The sequence below is a fragment of the Hemitrygon akajei genome, chromosome 18, assembly GCF_048418815.1.
Source record: "Hemitrygon akajei chromosome 18, sHemAka1.3, whole genome shotgun sequence".
Classification (NCBI taxonomy): Eukaryota; Metazoa; Chordata; class Chondrichthyes; order Myliobatiformes; family Dasyatidae; genus Hemitrygon; species Hemitrygon akajei.
The window spans coordinates 45,720,356-45,738,899 of record NC_133141.1 but is presented as its reverse complement, the minus strand read 5'-3'; the positions used below and the strand labels follow the sequence as shown (position 1 = coordinate 45,738,899).

Genomic DNA, 18,544 nt, shown 5'->3' with positions numbered 1-18,544 from the left:
TAAGAATTAAGCTAAAAAATTCCATCCAAAAAGTTTTAACAATAAAAGGAAATAAATTAGCATTAATATGGTAAGCAATTAAATTGGCACATTGCTGAACTTTCCAATAAGAAGCTCAACTGTTTAGGATATTGAGGCTGCATTAGAGCCAAAAGAACATCACAGGTATGATTCCAGCTTGTGGCAGGCTAGTTCATGTCAGCAGAGTAGCAACGATGTCCACCAGTTCTGATCCGAAATGTTTCTTCTACCACAGATGCTGCCTGAACTGATGAGTTTTTCCCAAGCATTCTCTGCTTCTGTCATAGCAAAATTAGTCCTGGTCGGTGAAGATAATTGAGACGAGGGACAGCTAGACCTCACTAACTACCTTTCCCATTTTCATGCTCAATTTAATGCAGACCCAAACAAAAGACACCAAATCTCAAATTCCAAGCTTATGGAATGAATGAAAGATTGGTTATTTACAGGCCCTTGGAGATCTTTACCAATGCTTTACAAAGAGCCAACACTTACACCCAACAGGGAAAGACAAAGACAGGAGGAACAAATCCATTATTACTTAAGTTTTGAGAAAACAGTTTATTATAAAAGACACAAAAAACAGCATTTGAAAATGAAACAGTAGGTAAGTTGCTCTTTATTATTGCTCACACTTACATTGGAACGTATCAACATTTCCCATTCTAGAACAGAGTTTCTAAATACTGTTAACTCACAAATCCAGCAAGTGGTAGATCATTTGGAAAAAACATAATAAATAGATTACACTTCATATACAAATTGTGCAGACAGTTTAGAATACAAATGAAACTAGTCTTGAAAAGTACTGGGAATTTCAGAGTGATTATGAACCACTCATAGTTGATCTGTTTTCATATGGAGCAGTTTGCAGCTTAATCTAATGTTGCTTTCACCCTCTCTACCTATGAATGTGCTTTCAATTAAAATTAATACTGCAAATAGACCAATGTAAAACTCAGTAAGACCATGCAGAAAATGAAGCTCACAATATTACTTGAAATAAGCCAAGTCATCAACACAGCCCTTACAAGAGTATTTTTATAATTATTAGTAACCAGTGATTATACAATTACTCTTCATTAATTAATGGCACCATAGAACATTATTGCACAAGACCACAACTTTAGAGTGAGGTACCCTTGCAGAGTTTAAGTAGAAGGGCAGAGGGACACATCAAATTGTCATGGTCCCAAGGTTAATCTCTAATCATGATTTGATTAAATCAAAAATTCCTTACTTATCAAAAGCATAATCTATTCCTCCTTATCATGCAACAAGAAAAACTCAGGACGTCAATAATCTAGAGTGCCCTCACATCAGGCTAGCAGACACACAGTTATTCTGCTCCCAAGAGAAGCATCATGAGGAAGGAATCGTAATAGAAATGTATTAAATTGCAGGAAACTACAATGTTGATTCCCGCAACTTTGAGGCAATTGTCATAGCCATCAAGTTTTGTACTGTGATCAAAATGAAATACATTCTTGAAATCCTCAAAATTACTTAAAATGACATATTAAGGCCAGAAGGTCAAGTTAAGTGGCCAGAAAGACAATGTGAAAGTCTCTCAGATGAAGATTATACCAAAAATGTGAGTGAATTCATTAAGGCAGTGAACTGTCTCCTTAGTGTTCCAGATCCAAGCAGCTTTCTGTACAGGCAGAGCTGAATTGACACTTAAAATACTGTTGACAGTAATGGCATTAAGACATGGGTCATTACAAATTATTTTATAATAAGGAACAGTAGCCACCACATGCTCCATCCTGATCGGAGGCAAAGTCTGAAAGCCTCACAGCGTTAACATTCTCAGCTTCCCAGAGTCCAGGGGTTTGGATTATTTTTTCTACCACTTCCTCAAAAGCACACACAACTCCATCGCAGGTTTTAGCGCTTGTCTCTGTGCACCAAAGCAAAAAAAATGTTAGGAGACTTCAAGGACAGTATTAATTCAAAAGCCTGAATTATTCCCAAGAGACTGGCTCAAATCCCACCACAGAAAGTTGAGAAATTTGAGATGTTAAACAAACAAACGAATAAAAAGTTAGTATCAATATTTTAGTGCTGTGTGTGATATATGTAATTTGGGTGCACTGTTGTCAGGAGGAATATTGTTTATTTGGTTGTATATATGTACAGTCAGATGATAAATGAATCTCAGGGTAGTATTTAGTGACATATATGTACTTGGACAATGAATCTACTTTGAAAGAGAACCCAAATCAAATCCGGGAATCAATGGTGTAAAAGTTCATCCTCAGCCAGTGGTGCCACCCCGCCCCCCGAAATTTAGTTACAATGCCTTTAATGGAACACATTTCAAATTTCAGTACCAACATATAATGTGCATTTGCTATTAAAATTTAATGGTTGTAACCAGAAATTATGTCATCCCTTGTGCCTTTGGGCTATTGAGTAAAACTATGCCACTGGCAAAAACAGAACACAACAAAGAAATTGCTGATAGATGAGGCACTTACCTATAAAAAGCATTGAATGCTTTCTGGCAAACCTAAGTCCTTCATTCCGGTCAACTTCATGATTTACCTATGAAGATACATGTTTTAAAATAATTTTTAAAGCTACATATATAATAGATGCGCTACATGGCTTCATTAAAATGTTTCATATCATCCTTGACCCTAAGAGAATGCTTTGAAAGAAAATATTGCTAAATGCATGCAAGATTCATTGGACATAATGAACTACAATATAGAAATACACCCTATCCTCATTATATGCGTCTTCAGACAACGCAGATTCACAGTTATGCATTGAACCTATTTCTACCAACTTCTCCTTATAGACATCTGAAACTCACAGTTATGCGAGGTCGTTGGGACGAGAAGCACAGCTTTCCTGCCAATACAAGTCACGTGCGCATGCCTCACAGTCTCACTCCTGCCAGTCTTGCATTGGTTTTGGCAGTGTGTGGATGTGCAATCTTGTGCTCTTAAACCTTTGTTGTTATTACCTATGGTGCACTGATTTTGTGCTTGAAATATTTAACTATGCCTCCTAAGCGTCCTATGACAAGTTCTGGGCCGTCAGCCAAGTGGCAGAGAACCACTTTAACACTTGAAAAAAGTTGGAAGTTATAAACAGGGCCGCGTCAGGTGAAGGTAACACAGCTCTGGGATGCTACTTCGGCCTGAGTGAGTCCACCATCAGAAACATAAGAAAAATGCTGAGAAAATAAAAAGTGCAGTGATTGATTCATCACAAGTGTCTTCAAAGATTGTTACCAAAGTGCATAACCCGATTATGACAAAAATGGAGAAAATGTTGAGTTTGTACATTGAGCATGAAACAAAGAAAAAAAACAACACTCAGTGCTGATCATCTTTGTGTGAAAGCTTTGGAAATTTATGGTCGCCTTCGTACAGAGGCTAGTGAGGAAGTGTCAAGTGATATTGTTAGCTTTAATGCAGGTAGGGGATGGTTTTCTATTTTTGTTAATCATCACAGGCTTCACAACTTAGCTGTGCGTGGTGAGCAAGCTAGTGCTGACCACGAAGCTGCTGAACGCTACCCTGTGCAGTTGGGGGCTATGATAGCTGAGTTAGGCATCACACCAAAGCAGGTGTTTAATGCAGACGAGACCGGGCTTTTTTGGAAGTGTATGTCGAAATGCAGTTATATAAGTAAGGATGAAAAGATTTTCTATGATTTATTACATTGAACGTTACCTTAAGCTGATGAAATATAATACGAATGTTGCCTTGTGGTACTGCTTTTGTGTCATATTGGTATGAAAATGTGAATAAATTACAGATAAAACATATTTAGGAAGCCCTCTGGAACGCATTCCTATCTTCTCCATTTAGATAATTATTCACATTATGCGCTCCATACAATGCGTCGACTGTGAGGAACGTATCCCCCACATATAACAAGGATAGGGTGTAGAAAGACCTACACACCCCTCCCCCCTCCACCACCACACACCCTGTGGGACACTAAGCACATTGATTTTTTTTTAAACTTTTTACTTTCCTACGTCACCAGGACTTGAGGACCCGAGTTATAGAGTGCTTGGGCAGGCTAGGCCTTTAATGCTTGGAATGGAGGAGACTGAAGAGTGGCCTTAAAGGTGTATAGACAGGGTGAATGCACAGTCTTTTTGCCCCCAAGGAAAGGGAACTGAAAACTGGAGGGCATAGGTTTAATGAGAGGTGAAATATTTAAAAGAGTCCTTTAGTGTACATGGAATGTGCTGCTGGAGGAAGTGGTTAAAGCAGGTAAAATAGCAACTTTTAAATAACACACCTGTTTACATTGGCAGTACAGCACTGGAAACTCCCAAGTGCAAATCTTGCACACCCTCTCATGGCCCCAGAACACATACTAGAGCCTGGAAAAGCTCTCCAATGCCTTTACTTTCTGAGGAGGCTGAAAAGAGCTGGACTATGAGCTGCTCTGTGGTGGACTGGCAACGGGTAGTCAGAACTGCCCAACGCATCACCAGAACAGTCCACCCACCATCAGGGACGTATATACAGAAAGGTGCCGGAAAAAGGCACAGTAACATCATGAAGGATCGCGCCCACCTACTCATGGACGTTTTGTCCCACTCCCATCAGGGAGGAGGCTACATAACATCCATGCCAGGATCACCAGACTCAAAAACAGTTACTTTCCCCAAGCAGTAAAGCTGATCAACACCTCTACCCCCAACTCACCCCTCCACCACTATTTTATAATTTCCTGTTAGAGGCACCTTACATATACACTCCTATGCCTAGCATCACTTGGCTATATAGACATACAGTCAACGTATAAGGTAACTTATGTATTTATATTTAATGTGTTTTTTATTATTGTGATCTTTATCTTATTGGGGATTTTTTTGTGCTGCATTGGAACTGGAGTAACATTTGGATCTGTGTTACATCATCCTTGTGCACTGGAAACCAGAATCAGAATCAGGTTTATTATCACCGGCATGTGACATGAAATTTGTTAACTTAGCAGCAGCAGTTCAATGCATTACGTAATCTAGCAGAGGAAAAAAAATAAAAATAAAAATAAAAATAATAATAATGATAAATAAAGTAAATCAATTACATATATTGAATAGATTTTTTAAAAACATGCAAAAACAGAATTACTGTATATTTAAAAAAAAGTGAGGCAGTGTTCACAGGTTCAATGTCCATTTAGGAATTGGATGGCAGAGGGGAAGAAGCTGTTCCTGAATCACTGAGTGTGTGCCTTCAGGCTTCTGTACCTCCTATCTGATGGTAACAGTGAGAAAAGGGCATGCCCTGGGTGCTGGAGGTCCTTAATAATGGACGCTGCCTTTCTGAGACAATGCTTCCTAAAGGTGTCCTGGTTCTTTAAAGATTGTTTAATGACATTAAACCATCTTGAAATTGGCTTGAAATTGAAAAGACATTTAGATAAGTACATTAATAGCTGGTGTTTAGAGGGATTTGGGCCAAATGGGGCTGGATATGGTCGTCAAGGACATGTTGGGCAGAAGGGTCTCTTGCCCTTCTACATTACTCAGCATCAGTAAAATAACCAGATCAAGAATTCAAAAAAATTCTGACTTGCTTTCTATTGTTCTGACTGTGCCTGGGTACAAATTCCTTCCTTCTCAATTAATCCTTAAAACATCTAATCTCCTTTCTGATCATCTCAGAGTAAAATTAAGTCATTACCCTTACATTTTCAACTTAAATTCAGTTCTTACCAGGAAAAAGCTGTTCACAGATAAAACCCCAAACCATTTACAAATCCAAAATGGTAAAATAACAAGCCAAAATATACTATATTTACCTTGTCAATTTTATTCCCAACCAACATCTTAACGATACCCTGTTTTGTGCTGTAGGTATCCAATTCATTCAGCCAATTCTCAAGCTTTACAAAGGATTCCCTTCTTGTGACATCATACACTGTAAATGAGTAATTAGTAAATAAACCTTCAGATAAACAACCAAATCTGATGGTCTGAACAGCTCTACTTAAATTAACTTAGCTAGAGTGCTTTATGATTATTTTCCAAATGTCCATAAACTTAAAAAGCTCCATTATGAAGAAAGCCAAAATATGTGGTAGACAATTTCAATAATTTGTTTTGGTGTACATTGAAGGTCAAGGCTAATACAGTCTTTTATAGTTTTTTCTGCAGTAGGTTAAATTAAAAATAAATTGATGAATCGCAGCACTGTAATAAAACAGAAAATGCTGCAAATGTCAGACTTCACCTGTAAGAAATGTTTCGGGTCAAAGATCCATCATCAGAAAAAGGAGGGACACAAGGAGAGACAAGTAGTACATTAAGCTGCAGGAAGAGATGGGATGTGCTATAAACAAAGGTTATTTGGCTAATGAGTGAATGGGAACAGTTATGAGTGAGAACAAAAACAAATTAATGTAGGAACTGCAGAACAGTGCAGGAAAACCTGTCCGGCAAGTCAGGCTGGGTGTGCCCTCTTACTCTCACAGGGGGGATACAAAAGGAGGGAATAAAATAATATGCTGAGTAAATATCACAGATGGACAGCAGATAGAAGACTGAAAAATCAAGTTACCTTCTGGGCTGTATATTGTAGAATTCAATATACAGTCCAGAAGGCTGTAATATTCCTGGACAGTAGATGAGGTGCTGACCTTTAAGCCTGTGTTTGGCCTCAGTGGCCACAGACTGATAGATCAGAGTCGGAATGCAGTAGCTGTAAATAACGTGTTGGATTTTTTTCCTTCTCAAAACAATGTCCAAGAAATGAGCAAATCAGTACAATCAGAGTTAAACTCACTTAAAATGACATCACAATGAGACAAAGCTGTCTTCTGCTTAGAAGACACTGGTCAAGGGAAACCTATGCCACCAGGAGCTCTGTGAATTTACACAAATCCTACCTATCAAATGAGGAAACTGCTTATAATGGGCCAGCTCAAGTACAGTTTGCCTCTTGAAAATGGGTTGGCAAGGAATACTTCTCATTCTGATGATGTCTCATTGAGTTGAAGTATTAACTCAATTTCGCTTTGCACAGTTGCTGCCTGATTTGCTGATTTCCAAAGTAACACACACAAAATGCTGAGGAACTCAGCAGGTCAGGCAGCATCTTGGGAAATAAATAAGGAGTCAACATTTCAGACTGAGAGTCATCATCGAGACTTGGCCGAAAGCGCTGACTTTTTGTTCTTTTCCAGAGGTGCTGCCTGACCTGCTGAGTTCCTCCAGTATTTTGTGTGCACTATTTTGGATTTCCAGCATCTGCAGACTTTCTCGTGCTTATGACTTGCTGACTTCCAGCAGTTTTGGTTTTTATTTTAAACTTCCAGCATCCATAGTTTTTTTCTTTTAAGTAGTTCAAACGTTTTCTTTTGTTCACGTTCAGCACGCTTTTCAGCAACTTTGAAAGAAGTTATTAATTCACCAGTTTTAGTGATTGTGAAGGATTTTCACAAGCTATTACTTTAAACAGCACTTTTGGCAATTGGTAAGCGTACAAGGGGTTGGGGGGAAAGAGAGAAAGGGGGAAGGGCACTGTTGACATGAAGGAGGGAAAAATGGCTCAAACAGAACTCGGGTAGAAGGCAACCTAGCTCAATCTATTTAACCCATCAAGTCCACAGCAGAGCGATCCTATTTGTCTCATTCCCTTTTCCCCTGTAGTCTTTCAGCTTTTCACTCTCAAATCTCTTTTGCACTCTTTCCAGCACTACCCCATCCTTTCTATAGTGTGCACACTGTTCCAAGTGTTTGGAAAAATGAAGACATAATCAACTACAATGCATTGACACTTGGACAGGGCCATGGATAGAAAAGGTTTAGAGAGGTGTGGCCAAATGTAGACAAATGTCACTGCTCAGATAGGCATCTTGTCTAAGCTGGCACGGACAAGTTAGGCCGAAGGGCCTGTTTCTGTAGTGTATAACTATGAATTTATGAAATCGCTTTTGGATTTTTTGCCACTTTGTTATATAGAGGCCATTTGAAGGAGTGGCCAATTAACATCTTTGGGATAAGAAACAAAGAAAGCAGCTGGAGAAGCTGCATGATCATGGGGTGAACGTGGACACTCCACACAAACAGCACCCTCAATGTTCATTCATTGTGAAGCCTCATGTAGCACAGTCCTCTTCCTAGTTCTGGTCAACCAGCTGGAATAAGGTGACTTGTGGGCAATTTTCAAATGGAAACTCATACAGAACATTCCAGCTCTCAGATTCAGCATGATCCCACTGTGCACTTAACTCATTCTTACATCTCCACCAACACACAGTCCCCTTCATATGACAAAGTCGCACACAATACCTGCCCTTTTAATCTTTCCTTCCAATCATCAACATACTCAAATACTAATTCCAGGCAAAGCAGCAATTCATATATACCTCTTACAATTTAGCATAATGCAGTTGGTGCTTACAATGACGGCACTTCAACACTAGGGAAACTAAATGCAGATTGGGTGACAACTTACCAGCACTGCACCTCCCCCCACTCCCCCATCTTTCCCTCTCCTGTTTACATTTCCACCAGACAGATCAACCTTCACTACTCTATTTGTTCTCTGAATTCTTCAACTTCTTCTACAAATATTTCATTTTTAATTTTCCCTCAGTTTTGCTGAGAGGTCATCAACCTGAAACACTGGCTCTCCACAGATGGTGCCTGACCTGCCGATTATTCCCAAAGTTTTGTGTTCTACTGCAAGTTTGTACAAGGTCCTGTGGCTGGCTACAGAGATTTGTGCACTGGAAATCAGAGCAGTTTCCAACGTCCAGAAGTACAAATATCTGCATGCCACAAAACTTTTTTTTCTAAACTATCCACTAATTTTCTCTCAAAATTAAATTGGAAACCGCACCAAACTCTATTCAACGACTGCACAAGTAAAATTTTTTTTTAAAATTGCAGGTGCAGGAAATTGGAAACAAAAACAGAAAATGCTGGAAACACTTAATAAGCCAGGCATCATCTGGAAAAAAGTAATTATTTCTTTCTCTGGTGCAGCCTAACCTACCAAATGTTTTAGCACTTCCTATCTTTAAAAAATTACAGGTGAGCAGTTCAATTAGAAGACAACATGTGGTTCAGATCACTTTTTCATTCCCCCCAGATCAACATCAGGAATATGTTCTGACTAAAACTTCCTTCCTTACAGGAAGGACAAGGTAAAAACTGATGGTAACACATAACATGCAAGAACATCACACAAAAAGTTGATCGATCTCCACTCACCTAAAATGACACCTTGAGCACCTCTGTAATAGCTGGGTGTCAATGTCCGAAATCGCTCCTGCCCAGCTGTGTCCTGTCGATTCAGAAAATCTACAATGAGGGCCGGAAGCACTTGCAAACATGAGAGATATGTATATAGGGAAAGATATGGTATATTTGTAATTGGCAAGCCATCAAAGGTTATCCGAATGGTCCAGCATTGCCTAATACAGAGCTCCTCACTCACGGTTCCCTCAGTTTCAGGGATGGGCTTGCAAGGCAGTGGAAGCCTCTGGCATATGGCCCATCCTTCAAGCTCTAAAACAGGCAGGTGAAGATGGAGGTTAACTGAAGGCCAAGTACAAGTAACATGACAGATTGACAAGTATGAGAATGATGGGACATTTAACCAAATAAAATGAGAAACAAAACTAACAGTAATGGAGCCAAGTAAAAAATAAGATGCAATCTTGGAAACAGCATAAATTTCTAGAGAGTTGTTTTCATTGCATTATCAGGACAACAGATTTAGCAACATCTCCCATATGCCGATCTTTTTCACTGCCACCTTTCCTGAAACAAGTTAAAAAAATGTACTGTTAAACTCATTCCCAATCAGTTACAATGTATGGATTGATTGATCACTTGGTGGCCACTTTATTAGGCACACCTGTTCACCTGCTCATTAATGCCATCCAATCACGTGACAACAACTCAATGCATAAAAGCATGCAGACATGGTCAAGAGGTTTAGTTGTTGTTCAGACCAAACATCAGAATAGAGCAGAAATGTGATCCAAGTGACCTTGACTGTGGAAAGATGTTTGGTGTCAGACAGGGTAATTTGAGTATCTCAGAAACTGCTGATCTCCTGAGATTTTCATGCACGACAGTCTCTAGAGTTTACAGAGAATGGTACGAAAACATCTAGTGAATGCCAGTTCTGTGGGTGAAAGTGCTTTGTTAATGAGAGAGGTCACAGGTTCAAGCTGTTAGGAAGATGACAGTAACTCAAATATCAAGAATTACAGCAGTGGTGTGCAGAAGAGCATCTCTGAACTCATAGCTCATCAAACTTTGAAGTATACGGGCTACAGCAGAAGACCAAAACCATACACTTAGTTGTCACTTTATTAGGTACAGGAGGTACCTAATAAATAGGCCGTTGAGTGAATATTCTTGTGAAGTAATTCAGATCTCAAAAAATTTCTGGATAGACTGTCTAATGCACAAGTAGTCTTTAAAATAGGACAAGAATTATTCAACCGACTTACCCATATTGCAAGCTTTACATTGTTTCCATCAAATCTCATTGTTTTCACTTTGAAGTCAACCCCTAAAAAGAAAAACAGTTTTAAGTAAAAGAAGTGAATTTCCACATTATCAAACTATTTTTATGCACCTTCTAAAACAGAAGTGTGTATTAAGAAAAAGATGAATTCTCACCAATAGTTGAGGCAATTTCAGAGTCAAATGTGCCATCTGTGAACCTTAGCAGAAGGCTATAATAAAAGAAATATGCAAAAGTATTAATACAAGGATGTGCTACTACAATATTACATTTTGAGCTGTTATATCTACAACATTAGTTTAAGATTTTCAAGTCAAGTTTTATGGTATTTACAAACAGTACTAGGATCACATTATCTCTCTAAAAAGGGGAACACTTCAAAAAAATTAAAGTTCCATCTCAAGAGTATCACCTTCAAATCTCCTTGGACAGAACGACAGAAATTTTGTATCATTTGTATAGAACCCCATCTGACGGAGTAGTGATGAAAAAAAACTCGAATAGCAATGAGGTAGCATTGATATTCAACTTTGCTTGAAAATCAAAATTATAAGGGAACCAAGTTACACGTTTACATGGTCAAGTTCATACATAGAAAAAGGAATAAACTGAAAGGGGACAAATGCTGAACTTGCATGGAAAGTACATCGCTAAAACACACGGTAAACTCTAAATAGTTTTGTGTTTTAGTTGGATCTACAACTTCAAAGCAGCGAAGTCTATAGAATAGATCATGTGGATAGTCAGAGGCTTTTTCCCAGGGCTGAAATGGCTAATGGGAAAGGGCACAGTTTTAAGGTGCTGGGGAGTAGGTACAGAGGAGATGTCAAGGGTAAGTTGTTTTTACTCAGAGAGTGGTGAGTGCATGGAATGGGCTGCTGGCGACGGTGGTGGAGGCAGATACAATAGGGTATTTTAAGAGATTCCTGGATGGGTACATGGAGCTCAGAAAAATAGAGGGCTATGGGCAACTAGGTCATTTCTATAGTAAAGACATGTTTGGCACAACTTTGTGGGCCGAAGGGCCTGTATTGTGCTGTAGGCTTTCTATGTTTCTTTCTATAACAACAAACTTGTCAGTGCTGAGAAACGGCAAGGAACTAGGAGGCAAGAGCAGATTACTACTAACCCCATAGAATTAAAATATAAAGTCAACTACTAAATGTGGGGATGTTTGACAGCCAAAGTATATCTTCTGCACGTGCACCATCCAATAACTCTGAAATAAACCTCAAACTTTAGAGCCATTAACAAGCACCAGGACAAAAAGGTTAGTTCATAGCAAGTAGCCAAGAACCTGAAAAGCCGCAGTGAAATCCACAAGAATTGCTGACAAAACCTGAGATCTTTCTCCACATACTGGGGTAGAAACTTGTAACAATAAAATAAAAACTGCAGTGTATAGTATTGCTAAGAGCTGATAATGCCCAGTGCCATTGACAATATAACAGGAAGAGGTTACAGGTGAGATGGACAAGCAACTGAGAAAAATATAAATATATCAAAACTATCAAATGACAGACTGACTTGACTACAAAAGACATACACCTCAAATGTTTTGGTAGCCAAGAGTTATCCTTTCTCACCACTGATCCACTTTGCAAATGCAAAATATATTGTTGATAGATTGTCAACTCAAGTTAGCCTGATCTTCAATCTCAGAGTCTGAACTCAGGTAAATGAAAGCTATCACATGGTCTGTTTGGAACAAGCCTTACCCCCAAAAAAACATGAAATCTTCTTTACTTAACCTGCCTAAACCAAAGTTTTCTGACAGTCAGAAACATTCAGATGACACTCAAATCAAACTTTAACATTCAAAATTATGAATGAAAAACTGTGGAATTGCTGCCAGATTGGCCTGCTGAAGAAGAGGATGGAGGTGGTTTAGAGGTGGGGAAGGAAGAGGAGCAAAGAGTGGATTGAATCGTGCGACACCCTGTCCAATATGTTTAACTGTGAATGTTACAAACTTATCAGTGACCAGAAGCAAATATCCTCATAACAACTGTCTGTAGATTTCAGCACTGCCAAGACTAATTTGATGAGGCAAAATTTTGTCAACAGTCATCCACAAGGTCCATTACAGCATGCCAAGTTGAAAATTATCTTTCAATCCTTGTTTTTATTTAAAGTAGGTCACGTTCAAAGTTGTTAGTCAAATCTTTTGACTTAGTGTGCTTGTTCACAATATATACTGTTTCTGTTTGAATGTGCCCTGAATTTTGCTCTGCTAATTAAGAATGGTTGGCTGTCAGTTACATTCTAATTAAGCTGAATCTGGGACAACACATCCTGTGCATGTTCAGATACATACTATGCAGACCAATGTACAAATGGAAATTTATTTAGGAATATCACATTAGGAACTCTTAGGATGCAGAGCAAAATGCAACAACTCAATGCGTTAAGTACACTCCAACCTAAATAAATGTTGTTATCTTTTTCCTGTCACTTGCGAAAGTAGTTGGATGACTTCAATGCAAAGCAACTGTAGGTTCTGAGAAGCCACTAAAGCCTACACTTTGCTTTTAATGAAATTGTCATCCGAGAGCCAGGCAATGAGATTTTTTCCCCTCCCTCCCAATGTGCTTTAGGAATGTGGATAGTACTCAAAAGACAGATACAGTATTGAATTCTCCAACTTCACACAAGTCACATTTATTCTGTCTGCATCAGAAATGGCCACTTCCATCTGACTCACAGCCTGGTCTGCTACACGTCCCAGAGCTTTGCTATTAGCAACACGCTTCACAAGTAAACATCATCCATCCCTCGCTCCCAATCTCCCCTTCACTCTAAATAGACAGCATTTGTTATTTGGCTCATAGCCAACTCTATGGAATGGGAATGGCAATGGAAATGAATATTGGTCACACTGGGCAAGGGTAGCACTTGCCCTCCACTGAAAGACATCAGTGAAGCAAGAAAAAGTAACAAGACAGGAACATATGGTTATTTTACTTTGTTAGAAATATATCAATTCACAATGTATAAAACTATACGAACAGAACCTTTGATCTCAGTGTTTCAGTCCAGCACTATATGTACCAGAACTCAAATCCCTACTTAGGACAATGGAAGGCATGAACTGAGTAAAATAAATCCATTTCATGGCACAAGGAGTGGATTGATCCCCTTTCCTCCAGACACATCATAACTCTCAACAGAAAGCTCAATGGGGGGAATGCTAGATCAAGTCTGTTGAGGTGGACAACCCAGATGCTGAATGAAAATACACCATGCTTTAAAAAAATTGCAAGTTGCATTCGGCAGGTCAGGCAGCATCTGTGTAAAGTAGGGGTTCCCAACCTTTTTTATGCCATCATTAACCAAGTGTGAAGAAATAATGTTTCAGATCAAAGACACTTCATTCTAGCAAAGGATCTTCGACATGTAACATAACACTTTTCCACAGAAGCAATTGACCCTATTGAACACTTACGGCATTTTCTGGTTTTATTTCAGATTTCCAGCATTTCCATTTTTTGATTTTCAGTACATCAAATATCAGTTGGATTTAACACCAAAAAAAATTAATTTCTTGAAAAGGAGATTTTGAATCTATTGTGGAAAAACTGATCAGAACTTGCCTTTTGCTCACTGTCTAACTGGAGTTTTCTGAATCGTTTATCCTACTCTAACAAATTTCTACAGATGTACTGTGGACTGGTTGCACCACCGTCTGATATGGAGGCGTCAACACACAGGATCGGAAAAAGCTGCAAAGAGTTGGAAACTCAGTCAGATCCATCATGGGCACTAACCTCCCCACCATCGAGAACATCTTCAAAAGGTGATGCTTCAAGAATCTCTACCGAGCTTCTGATGCTGCCTGACTGACCGAATTCCCCAGCATTCTTTGGAACTTCTGTTGGCATTTCTGTGGCACTGGGTTTTTAAACAGGATGAGGTTGCTAGCCCCATGCCCATCCCTCTTTTCACCGACAGGCTTGGGACTGTCCATGGCGGAATTGATCTTCCAACGTGAGAAGAGTTTATTAAGTAGTGAAAAAAAAGTTCAAGCCTTGTTGGAGGAATCCTGGAAATGCAAGGTCTCTGGCACACAACTTTTTAAAGTTGAGAAGGAACATAGAAGATGATATTGAGAGCTCTGAGGCCATACATTAGACACACATAAAAGCCCAGTGTACCTCATTACATCTCCTGCCCTGTCTGCTTCAGAACTGTCAAAACTCGAGTGGAAGTTAGTCAGCATCAACAGACAGACTGCCCAAAAGCACATAACACCCAAGTTAGACCGTACCTGGTGTATTCTTATTGTAAAAAAAAATGCCCACTTTCTATTCTAGTACTCCCAGTCGTCCTTAACTTCTAAAAAGTTTCTGAGTAATTGTTATGGACAAGGTACTGGAGGAGGGGTGGCGTGAAGTGTCAGAAATATGATATTGACTTTGGGCAATTCCGTGCCTTACTCGGACCTTTAGTTCAATTATTCAGAATTTACAGATTCCTGACTAGAACTCCATCATGAGATTATTCCTCTCTGAACTGATTACCTTAGTCATGTAGAAATTAATTTAATTAACTGGTAACTCTCATTTCTTTCTTAGTACAAGGTCTAAAGCAAGGCAGCCAACAGCCAAACAAATGTACTTCTCATCAAGTCCCTATTCTGCTGGATAATCCGGGAAAGGTGAAGACAGCTTCCCTCCCCACGCGTAATGATGAATTGAAGATTCAGTTCCAGGCTTTAACCCAGCAGACGTGCGGCAATTTCACCGAGGATGCTTGAAATTGACACTTTATTTGCGGCTTCTTACCTCGATTTGCCCACTCCACTCTCCCCGATTAAGAGAATCTTCAGAGTCGCGAGATGCTCCTCGTCCATTGTCTGCAGCAATATATCAAAATTCCAGAGACCGACTCAAAGACGCCACTTCCGGGAACCGGACTACTGTATTTTTTCCTTCTTATATGCAATCATCGTGTGGCATAACACTGACGTCAACCCTCTGGTCTGCAACTTCTTTACACGTGTCTTTAACCCTTGTCACTGCAAAGTTGCTTCTGAAGGCGAACTCTGACCTGGGGGTGAACCCACTTCACGAAGCAGAATTGTAAAAAAATAAGGACGGTGACTTTTCTTTTCCCATCCATATTTTCCACTTATGAAGATAAAACTCATCACATTATTATAGTGAATTAAAAATCTAAATCCCTCTCCCGCCACTTTAGTAGTTCATGTGAACTTAATTTATCAGATTTTGGTGCTCAGAAGTTAATTTAATTGACGATGCAGTAGCTTGCGTATTTCAAGTTTCCCAAGCAAATATCTGGTTTATTTTAAAATATCCCAACAATTTGGAATAGCAAGTCTAACCATATCTAAATTTTCAATCCTAATTTATGTTTGCTCTTTTCTCTAGCTGCGTTTACTTTGGTGTTATTTGTCATTCAATCGTCTCAAATTGCAATGTTTGCTCTCATTCTCTGCTTATTCCTTATGTTAGCACCAGTCAGGAAGCCTTCGGCTTATCTTTTTAATATAAACATTATTCTTCATTGTAATCCATTTCAAGTATAAAAGAGAATTTAATATACTCAGTAGCCTGGGAGACTGTTCAAAGTGTACATTCCCAAGCCGCGTAAATGCGACGATTTTACAAACCACCATATTCTGGGTTCAAATTTGAAACAAAGGGGACTTAATGACGTAAACCACCTGTGACCGGAAATGATGTCTTCTCTGGGTCAAAGTTTCCAGTAAAGTAGTCCCTTATTATACTGTAGGCTGTACGGTACACTCCTGCCCTTTTATTTTAATAGTGTATCAATTGTTATTTTAACAGGAGCACTTATGCTAAACAAATATGTTTACCCTTAACATACAAACGCCTACCATTTGTTTACAAATTATAACAAAGTAACAATAATATCCAATTATAACAAGCCTTCTTTTTCTTTTTTTTTTACTTTTGGTCTAAGACCCATTTAGAACTCAAGTCTCTGGGGAGGTCTTCTCGGCCTCTCCGAGTAACGTCTGTCCTAAAACGTTTGCTTTGGGGAATGAGTCTCCACAGGTACATCAGGTGGGTCATCAGCACTGATGACAGGCTTATCTGTAGATAAGGCTGATGCGGTCACATCAAGAGTGTTTGCTTCTATGTCGGGAGAGTCTGGGCGACGTGTTGTTGTGTTTTGCACCTGAGCATCCAGGATTTGGTCCACATGACGTCTGCATACATTCTCTCCCACCTCCACTGTGTACATCAGTGGCCCATCTATGGCGGAAATTGCACCCAGCTGCCACTTTTCTGTCCATTAATCCCATGCAAGAACCGACTGTCCCACATTGAAGCTCTGTGTTGACTTAGCATTCAAGTGTTTGAACTGTCTGTTCTCCACATCACGCCATACATCTGGTTTGAGAAGATCCATGCAGGATCTCAGGTTTCTGTTCAGAAACATCATCGCTGGAGTCTGATTAGTGTTTGTATGTACTGCATTACAATAGGCAAGGAAAAAGTTGATTATTTTATGTTGCAGTGATCGATTTTCACTGTCCATTGCCTTGATGGTTTTCTTGAATGTCTGCACAAATCTTTCTGCCAAGCCATTTGTGGATGGATGGTAAGAGGCCGATGTAAAGTGCTTGATTCCATTGTCCTTCACAAAACTTTGGAATTCTTCAGAGACAAATTGTCGTCCATTGTCTGTGCAGATTTGTTCTGGTATGTGTGGTGAACTACATATACCTGTCTGGACACGCCCCCTGTTGACTGCTCCTGTGGCTCCTCCCACAGACCCCGGTATAAAGGTGATTGAGGCCTGAGCCCGGCCCTCATTCTCCAGGATGTAGTATGGTGGTCAACTACTGCTTGTTCTTTCTTCCAGTCAATAAAAGCCGATATCTCAACTTCACGTCTCAGAGAGTTATTGATGGTGCATCAGTATGCCATTCCTGGCGAACATGGTCCTCAGAACTGTAATGGTCTTTTCCGATGTGGTTGTCTTCATTTTGATGACCTCTGGCTATTTGGAATGTGCATCAACAGCGATTAAAAAGATGGAGTTCATGAATGGTCTAGCAATGTTGTTGTGCACTCATTGCCTTGGTGATGAGGACCAGTCCCATAGATGGAGAAGGGCTTGTGGTGGTGTGTTCTGGATCTTTTGACAGCCAGAGCAGTTTTTGGTCAAGTCCTCAATCTGTTTATCGATTCCTGGTTATCACACATAGGCACAGGCAAGACCTTTCATCTTCACGGTACCCAGGTGCCCCTTGTGCAGTTCCTCCGTCACTCTGGTGCGTAGCTTGGGAGGAATCACAACTCGTGAGCCACACATTAGTGTTCCCCGACACACTGACAACTGCTCCTTCCTCGCTGAGAAGGCTGGAAACAGTGTGTTACCACGCGTTGGCCATCCCTTTACCGTGATGTCATACACTTTTGACAACATAGGGTCATTGCGTGTTTCTCTTTCAATGAGGCTGTTTGTCACTGGTAATTGTTCAACTACTGTTGTGTGAAAGACCTCTGCTGAGTCCACTTGCGTAGTTATCTCGGAAGTGGGCAGTGGTAAACGTGACAAACCATCTGCGTTGCCATGTTGCTTGGTCTCCTTGTGTTCAATGTCAGACCTGTGACCTCCTAAGAAAAGAGACCATCAGTGCAGCCTATGTGTTGTCATCACTGGAACAGCTTTCCTTGGGTTGAAGATTGACACATTAGAGAGGCTGATGATCAGTCGACAGGGTAAACTTTTGACCGTACAGGTAGTGACTGAATTTCTTGACTCCCCACACGAGGCTTAGGGCCTCTCTGTCGATCTGAGCGTAGTTGCATTCAGCTGAAGTTAGCGTTCTTGAGGCAAAGGCTATTGGTCTCTTGAGCCATCTGGAAACTTGTGCGATAACACAGCTCCTATCCCATGGGGGGGAGACATCACAAGCCAGTCGGATCGGTAAGGAAGGGTCAAAGTGCGCGACCATCCCATCTGAAGTTATGAGTCTTTTAGTTTCCTGAAACGCTTTCTTACAGCTCTCAGTCCACTTCCATTGTGTCCCTGTCTGTGATAGTGCA

The 18,544-nt window shown here is 39.9% G+C and overlaps 1 protein-coding gene across 1 annotated transcript; it reads right to left on the bottom strand.

Moving 5' to 3' along the window:
- Positions 1-609: 609 nt before the first annotated feature.
- On the bottom strand, positions 610-15,625 carry LOC140741420 (ras-related protein Rab-18-like). Its single transcript, XM_073071589.1, has 7 exons — positions 15,281-15,625; positions 10,652-10,707; positions 10,480-10,541; positions 9,227-9,299; positions 5,809-5,927; positions 2,505-2,571; positions 610-1,924 (listed from the first exon to the last, which is right to left on the bottom strand). Exons 1-7 carry the CDS (start codon positions 15,346-15,348, stop codon positions 1,755-1,757), a joined length of 615 nt encoding a protein of 204 aa, XP_072927690.1. The 5' UTR covers positions 15,349-15,625; the 3' UTR covers positions 610-1,754.
- Positions 15,626-18,544: the final 2,919 nt, after the last annotated feature.